At 41.3% G+C, this 21,352-nt stretch overlaps 1 protein-coding gene across 1 annotated transcript in view; it reads left to right on the plus strand.

Annotated features, from left to right (window-relative positions):
• The first annotated feature begins 7,357 nt into the window (after nt 1-7,357).
• Nucleotides 7,358-21,352, plus strand: part of TAFA1 (TAFA chemokine like family member 1) — a 225,726-nt gene continuing 211,731 nt past the window's right edge. Inside the window, exons 1-2 of the mRNA XM_062630289.1 lie at nt 7,358-8,445; nt 10,506-10,626. Coding sequence (XP_062486273.1) covers nt 10,509-10,626 — 118 coding nt within the window. The 5' untranslated portion in view covers nt 7,358-8,445; nt 10,506-10,508. The remainder of the gene's footprint in view (nt 8,446-10,505; nt 10,627-21,352) is intronic.

The raw sequence follows: 21,352 nt of genomic DNA on the forward strand, positions 1-21,352 counted from the left end.
CTTTTGTGTGTGGATTTCTGGAGCTATTATCTACATACGATCAGCTTGGAGATGTTGGAGGCAAGTTCAAGGCAAAATTTTACAAAATGGAATACAAGAGCTAGTCACAATATTAATCCATATGTTTTGATGTGAGCATATAAACACACATAAAACAGACCAGACCCTTATTATGGGTAGATCATGCAGCTAGGTTGCTTGTGAGAGGCAGTAGAAAATTGCAACTGAAGAGCAAATCATGATCTTGCCATCTGCCTGGAAGGAATTATTATATAGGGTTTGCTGTCAATCAGCCAACCTGTTCTGAAGCAAAGGCAGAACAGTATATGATTTTTTTTCTCCATGCTCATTTCATGCACTAATTCCTTGCTCAGAAACGAACCATTTCCAGCACTAGTACAGCACAGGGGGCTCTGACTGAAGCCCAGCCCTGCAAACAAGTAGGTGACGTGGGGAATAGAGTGCCTGAAGTGTTATTCTTAAACAGCAACAAAGCCCATAGCTGTGACAAGGAATTAAATCTTAAGATGTTACGTTTGTTAAAGTGATGGCATCAGGGCAGTATTGGCTGTGTATGTGTGGTGCATCACATAGTCATGACGATTCTCACTTCTTTTGTGTGTTTCAGTGGGAGAGCTTTCCCCAATCTAAATGCCTTTTGTGTTGCTTTCTACTTTTTGGGGGTTGGTGGTTTTGGTTCTGTTTTTATGAACATAGCTAAAGTCAGAAATTGTCTGCTTTATCTTTTCAAAGATTTTCCTACAAACTCTAGGATCTAGAGTACAATATTTGTGTTCCATCCGTAACCAAATGTTCCCTATGTAGCACCTCTAACATGAGGATCTCCAAGCATGCTAAAATGGGTGTGTTGAGGCCACTCTGTGTCCCTGCAGAAACCAGGGCATTTTAGAAGTAGTATATTTACATATAATTTAAGACCATATAATGATTCCATTATAGGAATTCACATTGCAGGGGGTAAGTAGCAAAGAAACCTCTTGATAATGGTTTTTTTTTCCACCACTGGCTTTCTTTCTGATAAAGTAGAAGTAAATACACAGGTTTGCAAATAAGCTATTTGGTCAATACCGTGGTGTAATGTAACAGCTGAGATTTCCTCTGCAGCTGAGGCCAATGCAGAGTTAGTAGACTTCAAAGTGTTATTTTCAGGGTAGCACCTGGAGTTATAAAGACCAGAAGTGCAGCACTGCAGAGCTGAATTGGCTCCTTGCATTTGTTTTTTGCAGAGGTACCAGCCAAAGCTTTCGTTCTAAAAGATGCTTCTGAGCACAGGGTGGTGTGCTGTGCCAGGATGTGTATTTGATGTGTACTGGAGCACCCAGACATTTCACAGCCAAGAGGAGCATTAAGCTCAGAGCTGAGCTCCATGCTTCCCTAGCACACAGCACAAGCATCTGGCATGTTTCCCAAATCAGCCCGATTGTGCTTTGTCACTGGGATTTACTGTAACCAAGATATGCTTTGCACCTGATAGTCTTTTTGAGCTGTGCTGGATTGTGAACACTTAAAAGGCTCAGGTGGCTTGAGTTTATAGTTTGTAATGCGGTGAGGGAAGTGAGGTGTGTGGGGTTGGGTTATGGTGGTGTTTGCTCTAGAAGTGGGGAATGCAGCTGAAACTATAGAAAGATGTTTCTGAGTTACGGGAAGGCAGAAAGGAGCTAAGCCTGACTGTGAGCTCACGTTACTGTTTAAGGTAGGTGGTTTGGAACTAGGCTTTTGGTGTTGGAGAAGTGGGTTCCTGGTTGTGTTCATGGTGTGTTGGGGAGGTTCTTTCTTTTCTTGGTGATGTGAGGGATCGCGGGTAGCCAGGAAAGGGCTGGTATATTTTTGAGCTTCGCTCTTTGTGGTAGCATTTTTGCTATGATTTCTGCGTACTTTTCCTACTATTTTCCGTATGCAAGGAGGAGGTGGGAAGTTGGTTGGGTTGGGGGAGAGTCTGCCACAGTGGAGCTGAGAAGAAGATGCAGTATCAAGATGGGGGTGACTTGCTGCAGTGCTATAGGGAGGAATCTGTTCTTTAGATAGCTCTGTTTCTATGATGATGTCTGAAATATGCCAACTTGGACAGAAGGAATTTACTTTAGTTGCTGCTGAAGCCTCCTTTTTTTATTATCTGTGGATAATGGAGCTCTATTGTTTGCTAAGCTTAACTGAAAGATAAGAACATAGCAAGCCTAGAGGGAGTGAAAACTGCCCAGCAACCATGTCTGAACTCACCATAGTGAATTTGCTTCCCAGAGTGTCTCAATTATGTTGTTTCTGTTGGATTTATTTATGTTGTGACTACTGCAAACGCTTGTACTTTTGTGTCAAAATTGACTTTCAGCAGAGGAAGTAAATGCTGAACCTATGCTTGAGGACTGATATACTGCAACGGCTAAATTAAATACCCAGTGTCCTGTCTGACTGTAGAAGTACCAGTTTTCAGTTCATGCAGCTTTGGCTCATGATTTGTTTCCTGTAGGTGGGTCTTGGTGTGTAATGTGGTTTTAGCTTGCTTGGAAAGGCAACTGCAAACTGATGGTAGTAATAGTCTGTTCTGAAACTAGGAGTATTTCAATAGTATTTAAAGTAATGGGTGCAACCAGGCTAACATGAGGATGCCTGGGCTGAAGGCTCTCGAGTTTGTGCTAAATAGAAGTATCAATGCTAAGATTCTGGATTTTCAGATCAGGATGATCTCTCCAGCTAATATATATCTGATAAAGGCTAACAATATCACTACTTGACAAGAACACCGTGGTTTTTTAAAGTTTGATTGCTTTGCTTTTTGGTATCTCTGAATTGAAACTAAACAAACTTGTCTCCATGATCTGAAGGTTATGTTTTTATATTTTGAATATATTGAGTGCTATTGAAGCTTTGTTGCATGATAACAATGTACTGCACAGATAATTTGGTTAATCCTTAGCAAGTACTGATCTTGTTGGCTAATGGCAAGTTACAGATAAGGGTTGAGATTTTTTCTGTGCGTTGTCCTACATATTTTAAAAATAACTGGGACAAACTTTTTGATATAAACTTGCTTGACAAATATAGATGTGTTCTTTCCCCCCTCTCTCTTTTCTCTCCTCTCAGGCATGGAAAAACTGCAAGAAGCAGAATCATTGCCTCCCAAACACAGTAATTGTGGAGACCAGACATCCCTTTAACAAACAATAGCACCATCTTTAAGGTAGGCTGGGTGAAAGACCTGTGAAAACCTTTCCTTTTGTGCTCTGTTCTCACTTCTCCCTGCTTTTGTCAATATGCAGACTTGTTATATTTAAATAACAAGTCTGCATACTGACAAAAGCAAGGAGAATGTTTCACTGGTTTTCAGTATACAGCTACTTACAGTGCTGTTGTGGCTTGTTTTGTTCTTGTTGGCTTTTCTAATGGCTGTGGCTATGCCATCATCTTGCTGGTTGCATCTTCCCTGTCTGTTCTGGGGTGGTGGATGGCTGACGAAACCTGCAAAGCAAGGCTGGGGTGGTAGCAGGGAGAGAGATATTGTGGTGATGTGGCATGGGATAACAAGGTGGGAAGGAGCCATCAGATTCAGCAAGCAGAGCTTCTCCATTGGGTGTGTTGTGCTGTTCCCTGATGTTGCTGTATCCTTGGCTGGCCCCCAGTACATCCATAGCTGCACTATGCTGGAAACGGAGAAAATTTCCCAGGATCCTGTATTTTGAAGTGGGACAAAAAACTGTATGAGCCAGACCCTGGGCTCCCATGGGAAATAATTTCTGTGCACGTGTTGTTCAGCTCTGCTTCTTCAGGCTTTTGGTGTGTGCAGTCTTTGTGTTTGGCCGGCAGAGGCTGTGGTCACAGGCAGACAAATCACCAAGTATTTCTTTGAAGTGTTTCCTTCATGAAAAAATGATTCAGCCTTCTAGCTGAGCTTTTCATGGTGAGCATGGTTGCCTCTAGACAAATCAGTGCATCTTGTTTTGCCACTGGGAAAGCTAAAGGAGAAGAAAGCCTGACAATACAGGCTACAGGATTTAATGCTGTTAGAGAAGACATAAGAAGGAAAGGAAATGGGTTCAGTTCAGTCACTGAGATTGGACCAGGCCTCCTTCAAGAGATGAAGAAAAGTGGTGGGCACTGAGGAGTCTCAGGGCAGGGAGACTTTTCCTGGCTGTGTATCAAATGTTAGTAAGGAAGTGGATCACCACTGTGAGCATCTGGCTGACGACTGGGGATGTGCATGTACAACGTCAAACATTGATGAACTTCTATGCGCTTAATGTGGCATATAAGTGTTTGTCTGGGAAAAGCTGATTTCTAGGAAACCCATAGATCTATGTGCTCTTTCTTGTACCGGAAGAATCATGCTTTAATGTTTGTGCTCCCTGTACCACTGGGGAAAGAAACCAAGAGCTGGAAACACATAGGGAGGCTTGGGGCTCTGGATAAAGGTTGCTGGTTGGCTTGTTTTACTCTGGGCTTTGTGGTTGCTGTTCAGGCAACATGTAGGCAGATCAATCAATCTTCACATGCTCAGCTGCTGGCTTTCCATGTGGGCTGGTTTTCAATGGAAGACAAGCTGTGGGCAGGCTACAGGGCCAAGCAAAGCTTCTGTTCTCATACTTTAAAAAAAATTTCCACAAATCTTGTGGGCATAAGACAAAAGAGGGTCCATAACTTGGCATTCAGGGGCAGTAAGGTAAAACTTGCTTTTAGGCTACACCTGGCTCATCTGGGGTAGGAACATGTAGGTACTGTGGAGCTGCAATGTGCACTGCCTGTTGCCCAGGCAGCAGCCAATCTGAGTTTGGCTCTATGGGAAAGAGCTTTGTAGGGTGGGTGGAAGCAGCTGGAGGGGATGGAGAACACAGTCTGTTGAAAGCAAAGCTTCATTGTCCCAGGAGCACTAGAGCTAATGAGCTTTGCATTTCAGAGGTGATAAGCCTTCTTTAGACCCTGCAAAACAGCGCCTGGGATTTGTCTTGTTAAATCTCTACATGGAGAAAGGGTGCCTATGGGGGTGGAGGAGAGAGGCAGAGGAGGCAGCATGCAGATAGTAGAGGCCAGAGGCCCTTATTTGGGTGCAAGTACCAATCTGCTGTCTGCATGAGTCTGCCCGAGTTGCATATGCTCTCCTCACAAGGAATTGTGATAAATAGAGGTTCAGGCAGTAAGGAGCATTTATTTTTATTTGCCTATTTTTGTCCTTCGGTTGGCATCTCTAGATGAATGGTGGAACCAGGAGAAAAAGGTTGTTCTCCTTGTGAATACAGTTGTCTTGCGTGAGGCAGTCTTTCTCAAAGGCAGTTTGATGCCTGATGACCCCTTGGAAACTACCTTCACCTTGAAAGTATCATGCTGATGTAATGGTCTGGTTTTGGCAATCCTGCCAGCAACCCCATGGAGTCTTTCAATTGGAGCAGTTTTCCATTCTCTGTGACAGGGAGAGCTCAGGTCCTAGTTCTGTCCTTCCGGCTGCCACCAAGCACCAGAGTGGAGGTGAAAGGACCTCCTTTTGATGCTTCACTTACCAGCACCCAGGCATAGACCACATAACCCAAAGTCTGTTTTGCTCTTCTGCACAGCCTGGACCCATCCTGTCCCAGTGCTGGCAGGAGCTGCCCAACCTTTGGTCCAATCTCCCTTCTTCCTAGAGACAAACTACTTTCAGCCTTCTCTTTCCATGAGAAAGGATTTTGAAGTTTGCAGACTGTTCACTACTACCTTACTTTTCCTTCCTTTTTTTCTTTTTCCAATGTGTCAGTGTTAGTAGCCCTGCATTCAACACATGAACCCATGGGCACATGTAAAGCATCATGCCCTTCCTGTCAAAGCCAGTGACACCTGAAGTGAGGAGGCTAAAGTAAAGCCCCAAAGCATCAAGTGAAGATGACACTGTGCCCAGCTCAAAGCAGGATAAGAGGAGCTGTTTCATGTTTCATTGGTCCACTGAAACTTAAAATTGGCAGCAAAGACATCAAAGCAGGTGTGAAGATGCTTCTGCAAGTTTTGCCAAGGACTCCTCTGTTCCTGTCTGATGCTGGGAGGCAGGACAGGGAAAAGGTAGCAAGCACAGTCTCTTTAATAGTCTCTTCTGTTCCTCTGATCTCCCCCTTACCCTGCAGAAGCAACATGTCCTGTTTGTGCAGAGCTTGTCCTGAGCAATAGCAGCATCTGTCAGGGGTTACAGTGGCATTAGCCTCATGGAGTTGGGAGTTAGCAGTGCTTGGCAGAGTGACAGTTCTGCTGTACCTTACATAAATCTGTATCTTGCATAAATCTGTCTCTGCCTACTCTGCCAAGGTGCGTGCTCACAATTTGTCTGATTCCTCCTACTGTCCACAAGGTTTTCAGTTTCCTAGAAGATTTTATTTGCTTCTTGAGGCCCCTCTTTCCTCACACCTTCCCACTCCATACCTTTTCCTTCATAGTTTCCCCATGAGTTGTAAAGGAACATACCTTGTTAAACAGGTGTTATTGTAAAGTAAACTCCCATCACCTGCCCCTTTGAGGTGCTGCAGAGGTTACTTGCATGTAGTACTTCATGGTACTTGGTGTATGTTGGTTGCCTCTTGTCAGCTTCTTTGGATGCTACTAAACCTTGCTAAGGGCAGAAAGTAGCAGCAACTGCCCCTGTTCTTGGCCTTCTTCCAGAGTGTAGGGGATTCTTGGGAAAAACAAGAAAACCTTTATTAACTGGAACATATCCCAAACCATGCTTGTGCTGTGTGCTTCCATACAAAGCGCCTAGAAAAATAATTGACTTCTTGAAAGCATATCTGGTCACCATGGGGCTTGCCCTGAGCCACACTCTTCATCCCAGCACTACTCGGGGACCTGATGGGATCCATGCTACAGTAGTGGCGTGTGGAGGGGCCACTCATCAGTGCTCTCCAATGTCATTTTGTCACACCCTCCTCCCAATTGCTTTACTGCTTTATGGCTGTAATAAAGGGCTGCTCAGGTGCACTGCCAGAAAGCAGTGTAATGTCGGTCTGCAGGGCCAATCTCTTAGTATGTATTACCCAATAAAATGCAGTGGCTCCTAAGGAGTGTATGGTCTGTCAGATAAACTCATTGCACCTCTTAGAGACTCCTGAAATATGTGTCCTTAGGTGCTGAGAAGGAAGTACTTGAAAGTAAGGGTATTATTGCTATTGGTATTATGGTTTGGAGTCTAGAGCTCATAAGCAGGGAACATATTACATCCTTCTACCACAGGTTATCAGTGGAGGAAAAAAGTCTCCCACATTGTGTTACAGCATCCGCCCTGGGCTCTTAAAATGGAAGTTTCTGTTTTGTCTCTAAGCCTGCCTTCTTTTGCAGGCAGAGCTGGGAGCTGTAACACAAGAGGATAGTATGTATTAAGTCTATACAGTGGTTCTCGAAAAAAAAATAATTACATATGGTACAGGAGGGAGAGGAAACTATTCCATTCCTGTAAATAGCCACTTAAAATGCGGATAATAAATAACTGTAATAAATAATCTGAGCTTTAGCACTTAGGAGGTGCTCTTCTCCCCATTGTCTGCCGAGATGCGTCAGAAATGGACTTGGAAGGAAAGATTTCAGAGTTGTGGCAAGCTGCTGGAAAGCCCATGGGAGCATGTAGGAGTCTCCTGCCGTTCCCTGCCTCTCCCGTGTGTTTTGTTGCACTTTCCCTGCACCACCCCTCCCCGTTCAGTCTCATTTGCTTCTTGCGAGTAAGTGCAAGAACAACGCCCGGGGAATAAAGCCTCCGCCGGCAGAAATCACGCATCTCCCAGCCAGCTCATTGGGTGTTTAGTCCTTTGCCTTCCCACCAGCGCTCTGCCACCCTCCTCTGCCCATTCATACCTGCTCCTCGCAGACGAAACCAGCGGCTGCTGCGTGCAAGGTCTGAGTGCCGGTGCTCAAATACAGCTCCGGCTGCTGAGCCCTGGCGATTAGCGGAGTGCCAGGCTGGGGCTTCCATTGAGGGGCTGTGTCGCTTTAAGGCATGTGATACTTTCCCGAGCAGGCATGTATTGAAATAGGCTCCGGTACTTACAGCGTCGTATAGCCGCGTACGTACCGCTGCCTTACTCTGCACTGCCCGCGCTGGAGTGAGGCTGCTCTGTCCTTAAACATAAACTGCTCCTCGTCCTTAAGTACCCTGGAAGCTGCAAATTATCTCAAGATCACTTCAAAGGTCTCATCGAGCAGAAGGTGATGCTAGGAGATGATTTAAAGGTGAAAATGAGAAGGTTTCCACCCCTCAAACCTTGGCCACTTTTCTGACGGCAGAGTCTGAGAGCTCAGATGTCTCCTTTACTCTGGAAACAGGATTTGTAACGAAAAAAAATCTTTTTTCTTTTTTTTTTTTAATCCTGATAAAGAAGATTATTGGGAAGCGATTAAAACCCCTTATTGTGATACAGATGGATTTAAAAAAGTGTTAGATCATTCCGATGAACACTAATAGAGTGCTCTGCTCTTGGTTGGATTACTCAGGTAAGGAGCTGCTTTAGGATTTAAGATGCAGAAGGCATATCTGGAACTCATCAGATAATAGGTGGAGGAATAGTCACTGCTATGTTTCTTTACTAGTGATGATGATCTGTGTGTAAAAGTGTATGTGATAGCAGTTCTCTGAAAAGTGCATAAAGAAATGCTTGTAAGAAATGCTGGCTTTTGAGCAAAGGTAGCTTGAAATATGTAGTTTGAGAGATTTTTATTTAAAATAACAAAAAAAGACAGGGTGCTAATAATAAAGCCTGAGTGGGCTGAGTAAGTCTGCTGTCCATGTGGCTGAGAATATGATGCTGGAGGAAAGACACAGGAGCATTTAGCAGACTGCAGAAGTTTGGCTTTGCTTTGCCGTGTTCTAAAGTTCAGGTTAAATAAGCTGAATGCCTGAAATGTCCCTATGTGAGAGTCGGCTTTCTCTTTTCCCTTATATAAAAAGCATGAGAGCACCAAGTAGGACAAGAAGGCATTAATTCCTGAAGACATGGGAAGCCTACTGGGAGCTCCCTGATCTGGGGGGATTGAATCTATTTTGCAAGATAAATAGGTCTAAAAGGAGAGGAGGAAAACTACACTGTATAGTGCAAAGTAAACAGTTGGAAATGAAATTAATTATATGTTAAGCAGTGTTTCAAACACTCGGTACAGAGAAAGGAAGAGCCTCATGCTGATAGGGTAATGTTTTGGTATTTTCTGTTAATTATTCTTGTCAGTTTATGTGGTTCTTTTCAAGCAATTAGACTGAAAAAAGCTTCCCAAAGACTATGTGCTGTTTTAAAATCGAGGCAAAAGACTATTTTATGTGCATATAGCTTATAACCACTGTATGTCATTCTTTACTATTGTTAATCTCCTTAATGCAGAACCCCCCGATATAGCACATACAGACTTCTTATTGTTTCAATTTTTGTGTGAAGACATGATTTTTCTCTGTGAGAGATTTAATCTTTCAAAGTCTTTCTTGCTCTCTGAAAATGTTCAGCTGATTGGATTACTAGATAGAAACCGGCATCCTGTCATTGGCTGAGTAAGGAGAGTGCCTGAAGTTTGATTAATTTGGCAATATGAAATGGAGCAGAACGTGTTGTTAAGGGAACTGGACGATATGTAGCGTAGCTGAGCCTTGCAAAACTCTGGATCCTTGCAGGCACTGAGGAAAGAGCTGTTGAAGTTAAAAAGTAAAAGGGAAATTTAGGCAGTACAATAATGAATACAGGCATGAAACCCACAGTTGTCTATGCTGGATGTCAAAGCATGCCAGCGCCTGGAGAAAAAGAAATTGCTCTTTCCTTTTGCTATAGGAATACTGTTGAAATTTTGACATGATGTGCTTTATGAAAAGATCAAGTTTATATACAATACATCTGAAATTCAGTCTGGCTGTGCTCCAGTCCCTTTACGTGCACAGGTCAAACAAAAGGAAGCTGATTTCATCTGGGGATGAGAACATAATTCTGAGAAACAATTACTTTGTTTAGCAGACAACGTCATGATTAAAAATTAATGTTTTTAAAAGTAAAAAACAAACTTACCTTCTGGGTCAGTATTTGCCTTCCATTCTTGGAGTGTTTTTGAAATGCATCTCTGCCATCTGAGGATGCTGTATGCATATCTGTAGTGTGTTTAAAATAGTTCTGATACTGGCTGGGCATCATCTTTTTTCAGCTTCCTGTGATTTTAGTTGTATTTTTATTTTTTAACTCCCTTATAAGTTCAGCTATGGAGCAGTGTGGGAATGTTTTCCAGCCTTCTATTTGCTTTGTTTTTTAGTCCTCGGATCATTAGAGTTTTGGTTTTTTAGCACTGAATTATTAAAGTTATCTAGGCTCCTGTGTTGACATCTTGTTACCTCAGCCATCCTTTTTGGACATGACCTTAGTTGTATGACAAGTATATCCTGCAAGGGGAATAATAACTGACACAAAAGACATTTAGGCAAAAGGACTGAAAAAGGAAAACAACTGAAAATACTGTTGTAATGGAAGCTGACTATTCTGTGTACTGTAAGGCATTGGATAATAATGTCTGTCTAATATTTTGTTTAGAGAATGGCAGTGGTCTCTGCAATGTCCTGGGTCCTGTATTTGTGGATAAGTGCCTGTGCAATGCTGCTCTGTCAGGGGTCCCTCCATCACACTTTCCAGCAGCATCACCTGCACAGACCAGGTAGGACTGAGATCAGCTGTGGGATGCCATAAGATTGCAGGCTCTCTGCCTGTGCTCATGTCTGTCTTGATAAATGATTGAATAATTGTAAAATCCTTTTAACTTTTATGAATTGCTTGCCTTCGTATTGCACAGCATCTCTTTTTGTTTGTCTAACGTGTTGTGCTTTGCCAGTATGATGTTGGAATATTCATCCTTTAACATCACCTTCTAATGATTTCCCAACACAGGAATCCCATTTTGGATAACCGTTAAGTTTCTCTGTCTCTTTCTCTGTCCTTTCTTCTGTCTTTGCTTCTCCCAGTTTTGTGCAGGTCTGGAATGATTTTATAAGTTGGAAAGACATTGTGACAGCACAGGTCGGATAACTTTGCAGTTACCCGACCCAGGCTGGACATGGATTTGTTACTTAAAATACTGGCACAAAATCTTGCTCATAGTCACTAGGGTTTACTGGCGGTCAGTCATTTACCTTGGCATAGACAAGAAGCACAGTTACTCTAAGGTTCTCAAGCTTACCCATAAAAATTAATGGGCTTGCAGAAGTGTAGCCCAGAGGAGAATTTGGGACTGTCTTCCAACGGAGTAAATGCCTGTAAAGTCAGAATAAATCCCACAGGTTAACAGTGGAGGTTGCAACTCACTTTGACTGTTGTGATCCACAGAGACTGCACATTAGGAGTTTTATTGTGGTTTTATTAATATAGATGGATTGTATAACTTTTTCAACTGATAATTATGCTTTTGAAGAATATCTTGCCGTGTTAAAAATTGAGGAGTCGGCATATTAAGGTTAAAATCAGATGGGCTAAGAATGTTAAATTTGGATCCAAATAGGGGACAAGTTTTAGGAGCTTTAGAAATGAAAGATGGAAAATGTTAACTTGCAGTGATGAATCATTAAACAAAGTGGCAACTAACACTTTAATGGTTTTAGATCTAATGTACCTTCAAAGATGGACAGTCTTGAACTGCAAGTCTTTAGAACCCTTAATGACTCAGTTTTGCCAACTACTTTCATTGTCCAGAAGTCATAAGTATTGGCATTATCTTGCTTTATTGTCATAAAATGGGTAGTATAGAGGAATAAAGCTTAATCTTTGATAGACCAGCACTTGGTGGCTGTATTAAAGCATCACCTTAACTAATGGTGTTATCTTTACTAGCTGGCACTGGAAGTTTAAGAGCATTTAAAGTTTGAATGGTGAGGTTCTTATTTGGGACTTGCAGAGAAATGAGTGAAATATTTATTAGAACCCAATTGTAAGTAATGCTATGGTTATTTGAGTCTGTCCCTCAGTGAAGGAAATAGGAAAACCCAGCCCAGCTAAATGGATAGGTAAAAGGAAAATGTAATCTTGTTTTGTACACTCGGTTGAAACAAGTGGCGTTCTGAGAAAAAATGAGAGCTGGGCAGATTCAGAGCTCTGCACATTTGCCTAAGCTTGAAAAATCACCTTTTTTATGAAGCAAGAACAGCAAGACACTGGATGCATACCAAGTGTTGGGGAAATGTGAAAAATGACAAAAATCTTTCACTCGGAGATGTGATACAGATAGAGTGAAGGTTTTTACAGCTGCCTCATCACCTACTTAGAAACAACCAAGCTTTCCCTCCTGCAAGCCTTTCTCAGGCAGCTTCTCCACACCCTATGTGAATAAGATTGATGGTGTTCTGATCCCAGGCAGCCAATTTCAGTCTCTCAAGAAATAATCCACTACGTTGACAGATGAGTGGAATTTGACATGATGTTCACCTCAGATTCAGCTTGTGCTGCCCCTGGGAAGTACCAGCTAGTGAGCGTCCTTTAGGGAAACTATTAGAGATTTTGGACAATTTCTGCTGTCACAACAGAAAGTCAAGAGAGTGGGTTTATTTTATAAGGCTATGAATTTGCAGTCTGCCAGCTGAGTGTGAAAGGTTGTACATAAAAAGGGATGGAAATACGTTAACTAGCAAACTGAGTGATTTTAATGTATTCAACTGCAGTCCCAGAGCACACCCTATTTTTCATATTTATAATATTAGGAATGCGTCATTTACTTTTAGTTAGTCGCTGTGTAAGTAAGATTAAAATGTTCAGCCAAATAAAAGGGAATAAAAAAATGGATGCAGATGAGCCATTGCATAATTTCAGTAATTTAATATTTGGTATATGAAATTTCAACTTATTGAATCATGGCAAGTATAACTGTAATCAATAGCATGCTCAGCATACCTTTTCTTTCAGTGTGTGATCTTCCATAGATAATGAGGTGCTCTAAAATAAGAGTATTTGAGCTGTTCAGCTCCATCATGGGGCTACTTTGGTACAAGATAACTAAAAAGGCAGGTTCCACCTTGTTTTGTGCTTCTCATGCTTTGCAAATAGAGTCTTGCTGAGCACAGGAAGGTACAGGTAAAAGATAAAATCCTCATGTGGAGTGTATTTAGCGTAATAAACTTGAACTGAACTCGGAGATTAGCATAGTGCATATACCCATATGTCCTACTGGGGTTAGCCCAGTTTTGAAACCGTGGACATCAAGGGCAATATATAAAGTGGTTAGTCTGTCATCAGAGATTTCTGAACTTGTTGCTTTTTCCTGAAACTTGCTTAAGCAAGTGTTTGAATGGGTTGAAACGGATTCCTGCATTGTACAAACACAAAGCTTCAAGCTTCCTTTTTCCGTTATAAAACGGAAAAATTATATTACACTAAAATAATAATACTTCCTTATTCAATTAGATTACCTAGTGCAAGGTATGAACCTGAAAACAAATGTGATAAATGTCTTTATGTGTCAGTATCTGTAATTGACTGTAGCTTTATTTTCTGTGAAATGCTGGCAGGTGGGCACAGATAGTAAGGGTATAGTAAATACTGCTTGAATGTAAGGTTGGTGATGCTGTATTATTTGTACCTGTTCATTTATTCTTTCTTGTCATTAACAATGGAAAGTTTGAATGCTGCTGTTGAGCGCCCTTAAGTATTGGTGCCTGTTCCTTTCTTTTGTTTCTGATAAGTAAGGTGGGCAGGGTAGATCTTCAGGCTTCTCCTCTGGGATCCGGAGGAGACCTTTGGAATAAGCTAGCCAAACACCATTGCAGTATAATTCCCCTTGGGTAATACACGTGGCTTCCTGCAGGTTTTTACGACTGTATTTCATTTTCATGAAAACTATGTTAGGCAAAGGATGTGTGAAAGCATTTGCAAGAAAACCTTTATGTGGAAACAAGTCTCCATCTTTTTTTCAAGCATGCCGTTTCTCTGTGATTTAATGAGAAACAGTGGTAATGAGAAGAAATTCGCATTGACTGATTTAGGCAGGAAGATACACAGTTGTAGAACTGCTGAATTGGCCTGAGGGTTAGAGTGGACAGGTTGTGATTTGTAGAGTTAGTTAAGTGCCTGTGATAGTCCATTGGTCATCTGATTGACAGGTTTGACCCTGCCCAGAGGTAGGAAGTAGATGCTGACATTTGGTTAAGATAACAAGATCTTAACAAAGTAAAGAATTTAACAAATAAAAAATAATCACCAGCCTTTCAATCATACAATATTTAGCAAATTTTCTGGCATAGTTCCATGATGAGGGATGTTTTGCCTCTGGTGAGGACCATCAGCTAGTATTGAATCACACTGGACAACATGGGCCATGTGCTGCTTAAAAATACAGGATTCACCTGTAAGTTTGTCCAAAATAATTAGGTACACGTTAAGGATGCAAGGTTAGTTTTGCATACAGTGTAAAGATGTGAGGCAGACACAAGCAGAAACATGTACCTACTGTAGCAATACTGACATTTGCAGATATGTTAATTAAAAATAGGCTTGTTCCAAGGAAGAAGTCATGGACTGAATCAAGGCTGGAATCGTATGTCTGCTAAACATGAAGTACCTTTTGTTGTGACAGTAGTTAATGATGTACCCATCAAAAATAATCTCAAGAAGTGATTCTCTATACCTCATATAAGGAAGAAAATCAGTCTCAAAGCAATTCTATAAAAACTAACAAGCAACATCAACCTGAAGATGCTCTGCGTATGTTTCTCAGTAGACAGCATTTTGCAGAAACTCAAGTCTGTGGCTGTGAGCAAAAAATGTCTTCGTTCTTATCTTGGCCTTCCCACTGATTTTTATAGCCTTGGGGGAAACTGCATGTTTTCACACTTCAAAAGGTCTGCTGTTTTCACATGCTCAATATATGTGGCTACTCAGTTCAAAACAGCCTGGGAAGAATGCTGGTCTGAAACTAATTCCTCAGGAAAGTGTAAATAAAATATGTCTTTACTTTGTAGAGCAGTTGTGATTTGGTAGATGAATTCGACAGTATTCTTGCTCTTGGTATTTATAGAAGCAAGTGTAGGACTAGGTAGTTAATGTATAAATGTGTATGGTTTCCATGGTTAGCAAGTATTCCATTAATCGTACAGTGTGAAGGCAAACTGTTGCCTTCAGTACACAATGTCCAAACTGCTATGCAACAACTTTGCCAGTACCCATCAGATCATGTCGGAGAGATAAAAGCTGGCTAGTGGTGTTTTTTCCTGTGTTAATTAAAATGAACAAATTGACAAGCTGCAAGGCCTGGTTCAGATTTCATTTACACCAGTAAATGCACAGGAAGTACAGTATGTATCCTGGTTTGTTCATGATCAGAAAAACCTAATTACAGTGAACTATTCCAGTCACCCACTGGAAATCATCTCACTTGTGAGACCTTCCTGTGCTATACCTCTGGCCTTCACAGTCTGTTCTTGAAAACAGGAAACTGCCAGCTTCTAAGAAACCCAGGTTGGAGGTACCTAATGTATTCCTGATCACATTCAAAATATATTTGAATGTATGTGGACAAACATTTATATGAATTTGTGTAGGCAGAGAACTGATATAATGAAATCAACACTTAAGGGTGAAGTAGGATTACTAGCAACATGATAGTGATGAACTGCCTACTGTGCTTATGTGATGCACGTTTACAGTGCATATATATATGTCAGAATACTTGTGACGAACTATATACTGTGTGTATATAATGTTGTATATATGTATGTATATAGTCATTGTGCATTGTTGTATATATAGTATATACACAGTATATATTTTGTCACAGGTATTGCACCCTTATTTTTCTTCTATTTATTCTGAAACATGGAACCTCCAGAAGGAGAAACAACATGGGTATAGTGTTTGCAGCCAGAGAGATAGCTATGGTTTTGGGTTTTGGTGGGTTTGATGTTTGGTGTTTTCATCCTGGAGTCTGTAAGATGTTACTGTTGATGGCTTCTGCCTCTCAGGTAAAGGGAAAAGGCTAGATAGGCATTGCCAAGGAGCAACTAGTGCTCAATGGAGGGTCAAAGGCAAGGGAGCACCTCTCTTCCTGCAGCTCGGTTGCAGGTGGAGGAAAGCTGTCACCAGTCACACTGCTGAATGTGATGCCTTGTTACTTCTGATCCAGGGGGATGAGATGAGGCAACCTGAGGGGGAGCAGGTGTTGCAGCTCGATGGGCTGTGAAGAACAGCACAGCTAAGGTGTGCAGTGGGGCAGGGAGCAGACCCCTGTGCCCAACATGGCTCCATGGGAGCTGTGGGAAGCATGGCTGCATTCCCTGTGATTGCCCTCACTACACACCTAGTGTGGAAGAGCAATGGCAAGGTGCTAACAGCAGCGTTTCGAGAGAAAGGATATGCTGTCTGTGCTGACAGTGTCTGTGCTCTGGTCTGGTCTCTCCTCACCATGCTCCTTCTCCATCCCGTGCCATTTCAGCTCTCCCTCAGGCCTCTCTGCAGGCAGACACTGAGGCAAGTGTAAAGCACATCCCTCTGCATGGCAGAAGCTGCTCTGGGCAAAGAGGGACCAAAAAGTGCCTCTTGCTGTGACAGCAGGCACCTTCTCCTCCCACACCGGTATTGCTGAGCCTCTGCCCAAGTGCAGTCCTGGGGCCCCAAGTGAGTCATGAAGGAACCTTTGAGTGCACTGCACTATTTGTAGCTTGCTGTCACGGTATTAACGACTGTGAGAATTCATACTATGGTGGTTAAGTCCCAAGGAAAATTTGGCACCTACAAATATAAACCCCAAAGGCAACCTACATAGCTCTCAGCTGAAGTATTTCTGCTGATAACATCAGAAACCTGGCTTTAACGATTAGCCTACTTTAGTCCAAGGCTCATTTATATTTTAAAAGGTAATATCCAAGTGCATTTCCTCATAAGATAGATGTGTTTTCTCCCGTTAAGTTTCATATTGTTTTATCCTGTCCCACCTATAATCTTTGCATTTCCCTTTCAATGTTTTCTTTTCCACTCTGCTGTGAAATCAACCTTTGCTGTGAACAAGATTTATTTTCCTGATGGGATTCAGTATTTTTGCTATATTCAGATGCTCTGTACAGAGCAGTTCTCTCCAGTTAAACTAATTTTTTTGCATGGAGTATTCTTTTCCTTGTGCTGTAGGCAGGGACCTTGAGGACTGCAGCACAGTTGGACTCTTAAATTTATGGCACTCAGTCAGTGATGCACAATGGGGAATTGGGGGTGTAAATTAAGCTGAATGAAGCTACAAAGCCCCATGTATGTATCTATGACTCATATTTCTATGCTCTGCTTAGAAGATTGTTATCAGACATCTCTCTTGCCTTCTGTATTGCTTTCAAAACAACAGTTTTCCCCTTAACAAGGGGTGAAGAAGCCAGTCCTGCCCTTCTTGAAAGGTTAGTTCAGTGACAGCAGGTGCAGGATCACTGTTGCTATCATGGTAACCAAGAGTTGTGTCGTAATGTTCCATTGTAATCTTTAGTTTTACTTTGAGAGAACAGCTTTTCTTGGAACTGAATTGATGGCACAAATAGAGAATCTCATTAGTTCTTTTGCTGATGTGAAAGTGATTCCTTGAGAGCCGCCAAGTGAAGTGTAGATGGACAGTCTGTTATCTGAGGTGGCTGAATTCCCTTCTACAGGGGTGCTCTTATTTCTGTGCCTTGTCTTTGAGCTACAAGCAATCTGGGAATAGTCTGCTCTATACTAGCAGCTCCCACCAGCAGTCACTTGTGCTGGGTGCTTTGAAGTTTTATTTGTGTATCATGGGCCTTGCCTCTCACTAAATGAATGGACAAGTAAAAGCCTCTTAAATGGCGATCCTTGTTTCTTGATTGTTAGGAGAGCTGCTGGTTGAGATCAAGATACGCATTTAATCTGTTCTTAATCATGATCCAGAACTCCTATGGGATTAATTCTCATTTCTGTAGATGGCAAATCTGAGTTGTGAGCCTTCATTGTGAACCCACTAAACAATGAGCTTCTTAACTTATGTATTTAATACAACAACTTCTTGATAACTTCTGTGCAGGTGAAAGCTATATTGACAGATAACTTGAGTGGAAAACTCCTGCAAATACTGATTTATTGGAAACTGGGAACCTGACATTGTGATTTCCTATGTTGTAAATAATGTCAGCAGTCAACAAGCTCTATAGATTGGCCTGAGCACAAGCAAGAGCCTCGGGATCTTAACTGCACTCACTGATAAAACTTTACTATCTTTTTCTTTTAGTGTCCTCATTAATGTACTCAAAACTTGCCGTTAAATATTTCTGGCAAGCAAAGCTTCAGTGTAATTCTGCTGTATTGTTGAGGGCTTATTAATGATAATCTTTTCTTGCAGAGTCTATTTATATTTGATCATGACATTAATTGGGTGCCAAAACAAACTAGAGTTAATTGTGTTTAATTAAGTGGTTGGGAGCAGGCAAGGAGAGTTTATTTGGAAATGTTGCTTTCATTGATTTATGTATTTTTTAAAGGAGCATGAATAAATGAAGGGAACCTGTTGTGTTTAGCACCTCTTTCCCTACCTGAATTACTGTTGTGACTGAACAGACTGAAGACTGGAAAAGTATCCATATTATATGTTCTTCTGTACAAACCTATGAAAAAGTAGGTTTCACATTCTGAATTGAAATAAAACCTAACCCCAAGCAGAACTGAGATCAAGTAACATTGAAATTAACAGTGAGGTAGTGTTCAGAATGACACATTTTTAAATGTGTCAGAGAAGAACTTCGCTCCATTTCAGACTCTGCTGAAGGTGCTTTGGATAAGGAGGGTGTGGTAAAATACACTAAAATATTTCTTAAAATATGTAGCTTTAGTTCTATGCTATTGTGATTTCTGCATTTTCTAGCATGTGTTTCAAAATCAACTGATTTTACAGTTCAGAAGCATTTGAACACCAGCCTATTTCATGTTTTAATGCTAAAATTGGAACCGAGTGGAAAATTCGGAGGTCTTAATGTGGGGTTTATTTGAGTAAACGGTTTCCTAAGTTGAGACTGTGACTTCAAAGTAGTTTGGAATCTTTTTGCCTTCCTTGCTTCTGCCTTCATATTCTACACTGGAGAGGGGTGTGTAGAAATTTTCTACGTAAGGTTCTTGTTATCCCAGTGGCTACCCAAAACAAGTCGTCGTCCTGATGAATGAGTAAATCCTGTCTGGAAGCATATATTCAGATATGCCATTAGCTGTCGCTTTCCTGAAAGAAATGAAGATATCACAGACTTCAAATCCAATACCAATGCAATAAGAAATGTCTTGTGTGTCCTTCAGGCTGGTACTAGCTTTTGTTTTGGTTTGCAGCATTAAGGGGATCTACTGTTGCCTTTTTCCCCCCCTGAGTCTCTGCTGTTTTAAATAGGCAGCTCCTTATCTAGAAATAAGGAAATGATTAAATAATTGCTTGAATCATAAGCTGTAAGGGCTACACTAACACTGTTTGCTGTGAATATCATTAACTCAGGTTCTTCCTGGTTACTTGCATTGGGATGCTTTCAAATCTGTGTGGTCAGTCAACCAGAAGTTACTGTTGTGTGTTAAAACAGACTCGAGGCATAAGTTGAAAGCACTAGAGGTTTTTGAGCTTGTGATTGGTTTCAGTGTGCCAAAGCAGGATCTGACAGAGAATGACTGTGTCAAAGCCGGTTCTCGCATCTGAGGTACAATTATTTCTGTAGCAATAGTTTTGTGAGGCTTTAAAACGCAGCTTCCCCCAGCCCAGGCAGTTAGAAACCATCTTTCCATGGCTGAAGCCTCAGTGCTTTCTCCAGGTCAGCTGCCTGGTAGGTGTGTGGGTCTTAAACTTGCGTTGAGTTTATCCAACAAATAGATAACTCCTTTAGTTTTAATTTCGTTTTTCTTGGTATTTCTGTTATCTTTTTCTGGTTGGCAGGCAAGGAAATCAGGTGTACATCAAATGAAACCATTTGTTGTGGATTGGTGCATGCGAATACCTTGCTAACACTAATAGATGAAAGCTGTCAGGTGTCTAAATGCTAACTTTGGGAAAGAAAATTAACAAAGCCAAAATACTACTGATAGTCCCTAAATGAAGTTATTCAATGCCTAAGAGCAAGGCAATGCTTTTCTGTCCCCTCTCTTGACATTTTAAAGACAGAGTAATGCACAGTGAACCCTACTAAGTAGGTATGTGTCTGTAGCTCTCCCAGGACTACACTGTGTCAGGACATTCCCTCTGCCTATTAAAACCCATCTGCATTGACAGTAGAGGAGAGGGATGGGATTCAACTAGGCAAAAGCAGACAAGACCATTAATTATACTCCAATGTGTATATTCAAGTTTGTCACAGTACACCAAGAATCAGAAATGCTTCCAGGCAGGATACTTAAGTGAACCATGCAAAGGTGGGATTTATCTTCCTCAGTGTTCTGGTTGGAAATGTTTCGCACTTCCTTTTTGTCCTGAGAAGAGAATTGGGTAATTGTTTAGTGCTGATCTCGTACTGTTGATAGCATGCTGAGTTGAATGAATTTACAGTGGTTATTAGATATTTTATCTTGTACTTGTGATTGTTACTCCCATTTCTTTATGAGCCTGGTTGGACTCTTTTGAATCTTAAAAGATGAGTGTGGACTCTGCCAAGTTCCCCAATCAAAGGTGTGAGGGGGAGTTGAGACACTGTTATGAGAAGGGAATTTTGAGGTGCCCCAACTGGGAACAGGCTGTGGGCAATGAGCATCCTGTGTGTATCTGCGTGTTGTATTTTCCATCCCTCCCAAACCACCTTTAGGAGGGTGCCAGATACAGAGGCTGTAATTTAGTGTAAGGTCCACAATGTAGCCAGATTACCTGCTGGTTTAGGTAGGTTTTTACCCTGTTTCAATCTTTTTGCCCCATTGTTTAGTCTGTCTGATAGGTTGGTTGTTGTTTTTTTTTCCTGCCTCCCTTTAAATCACTGTATTTTCTTTTAAATGTTTCTTTATGTGAGGTCTTATAGCTCTTCCTTTTAGAAGAGACTCTCTGAACCTCCTCTTAAAGTCAGTGCACCTTGATTTGGTGTTTGAGCAGCAATAGGTTACTTGATTTCATCCCGATTAGAACACTACTGTTATTTTTATAAAATAGTTCAAAGCATTGCTATTTGAAAATAATTGAAATGGAGCTATTTAAAAAGATTTGAAATGCTAAAATACATTTTCCACTTTCTGATATTCACACCGTATTTTAAGTGTTTTCTATCAAATCCTGGAGAAAATGTAATTTATAACATTTTTCACCCATATGACTGAAATCAGAGTTTTCCAGTGGGAAAACTTTCATAAGTACTTTGTCCTTGTCTCTGCAGCAGAATATGTAAGGCAGTATACTATCATAGTAGTTTCTTGGTTTTGTTTCTACCCTTTAGCCTTCCTTAGGCTTTGATTTTTGTGTACTTGTACTGGAGCAAGAT

Source organism: Pezoporus occidentalis, unplaced genomic scaffold, assembly GCF_034315485.1.
Source record: "Pezoporus occidentalis ecotype Australia unplaced genomic scaffold, CSIRO_AGI_Poc_V1 ctg35, whole genome shotgun sequence".
NCBI classification, from domain to species: Eukaryota; Metazoa; Chordata; class Aves; order Psittaciformes; family Psittacidae; genus Pezoporus; species Pezoporus occidentalis.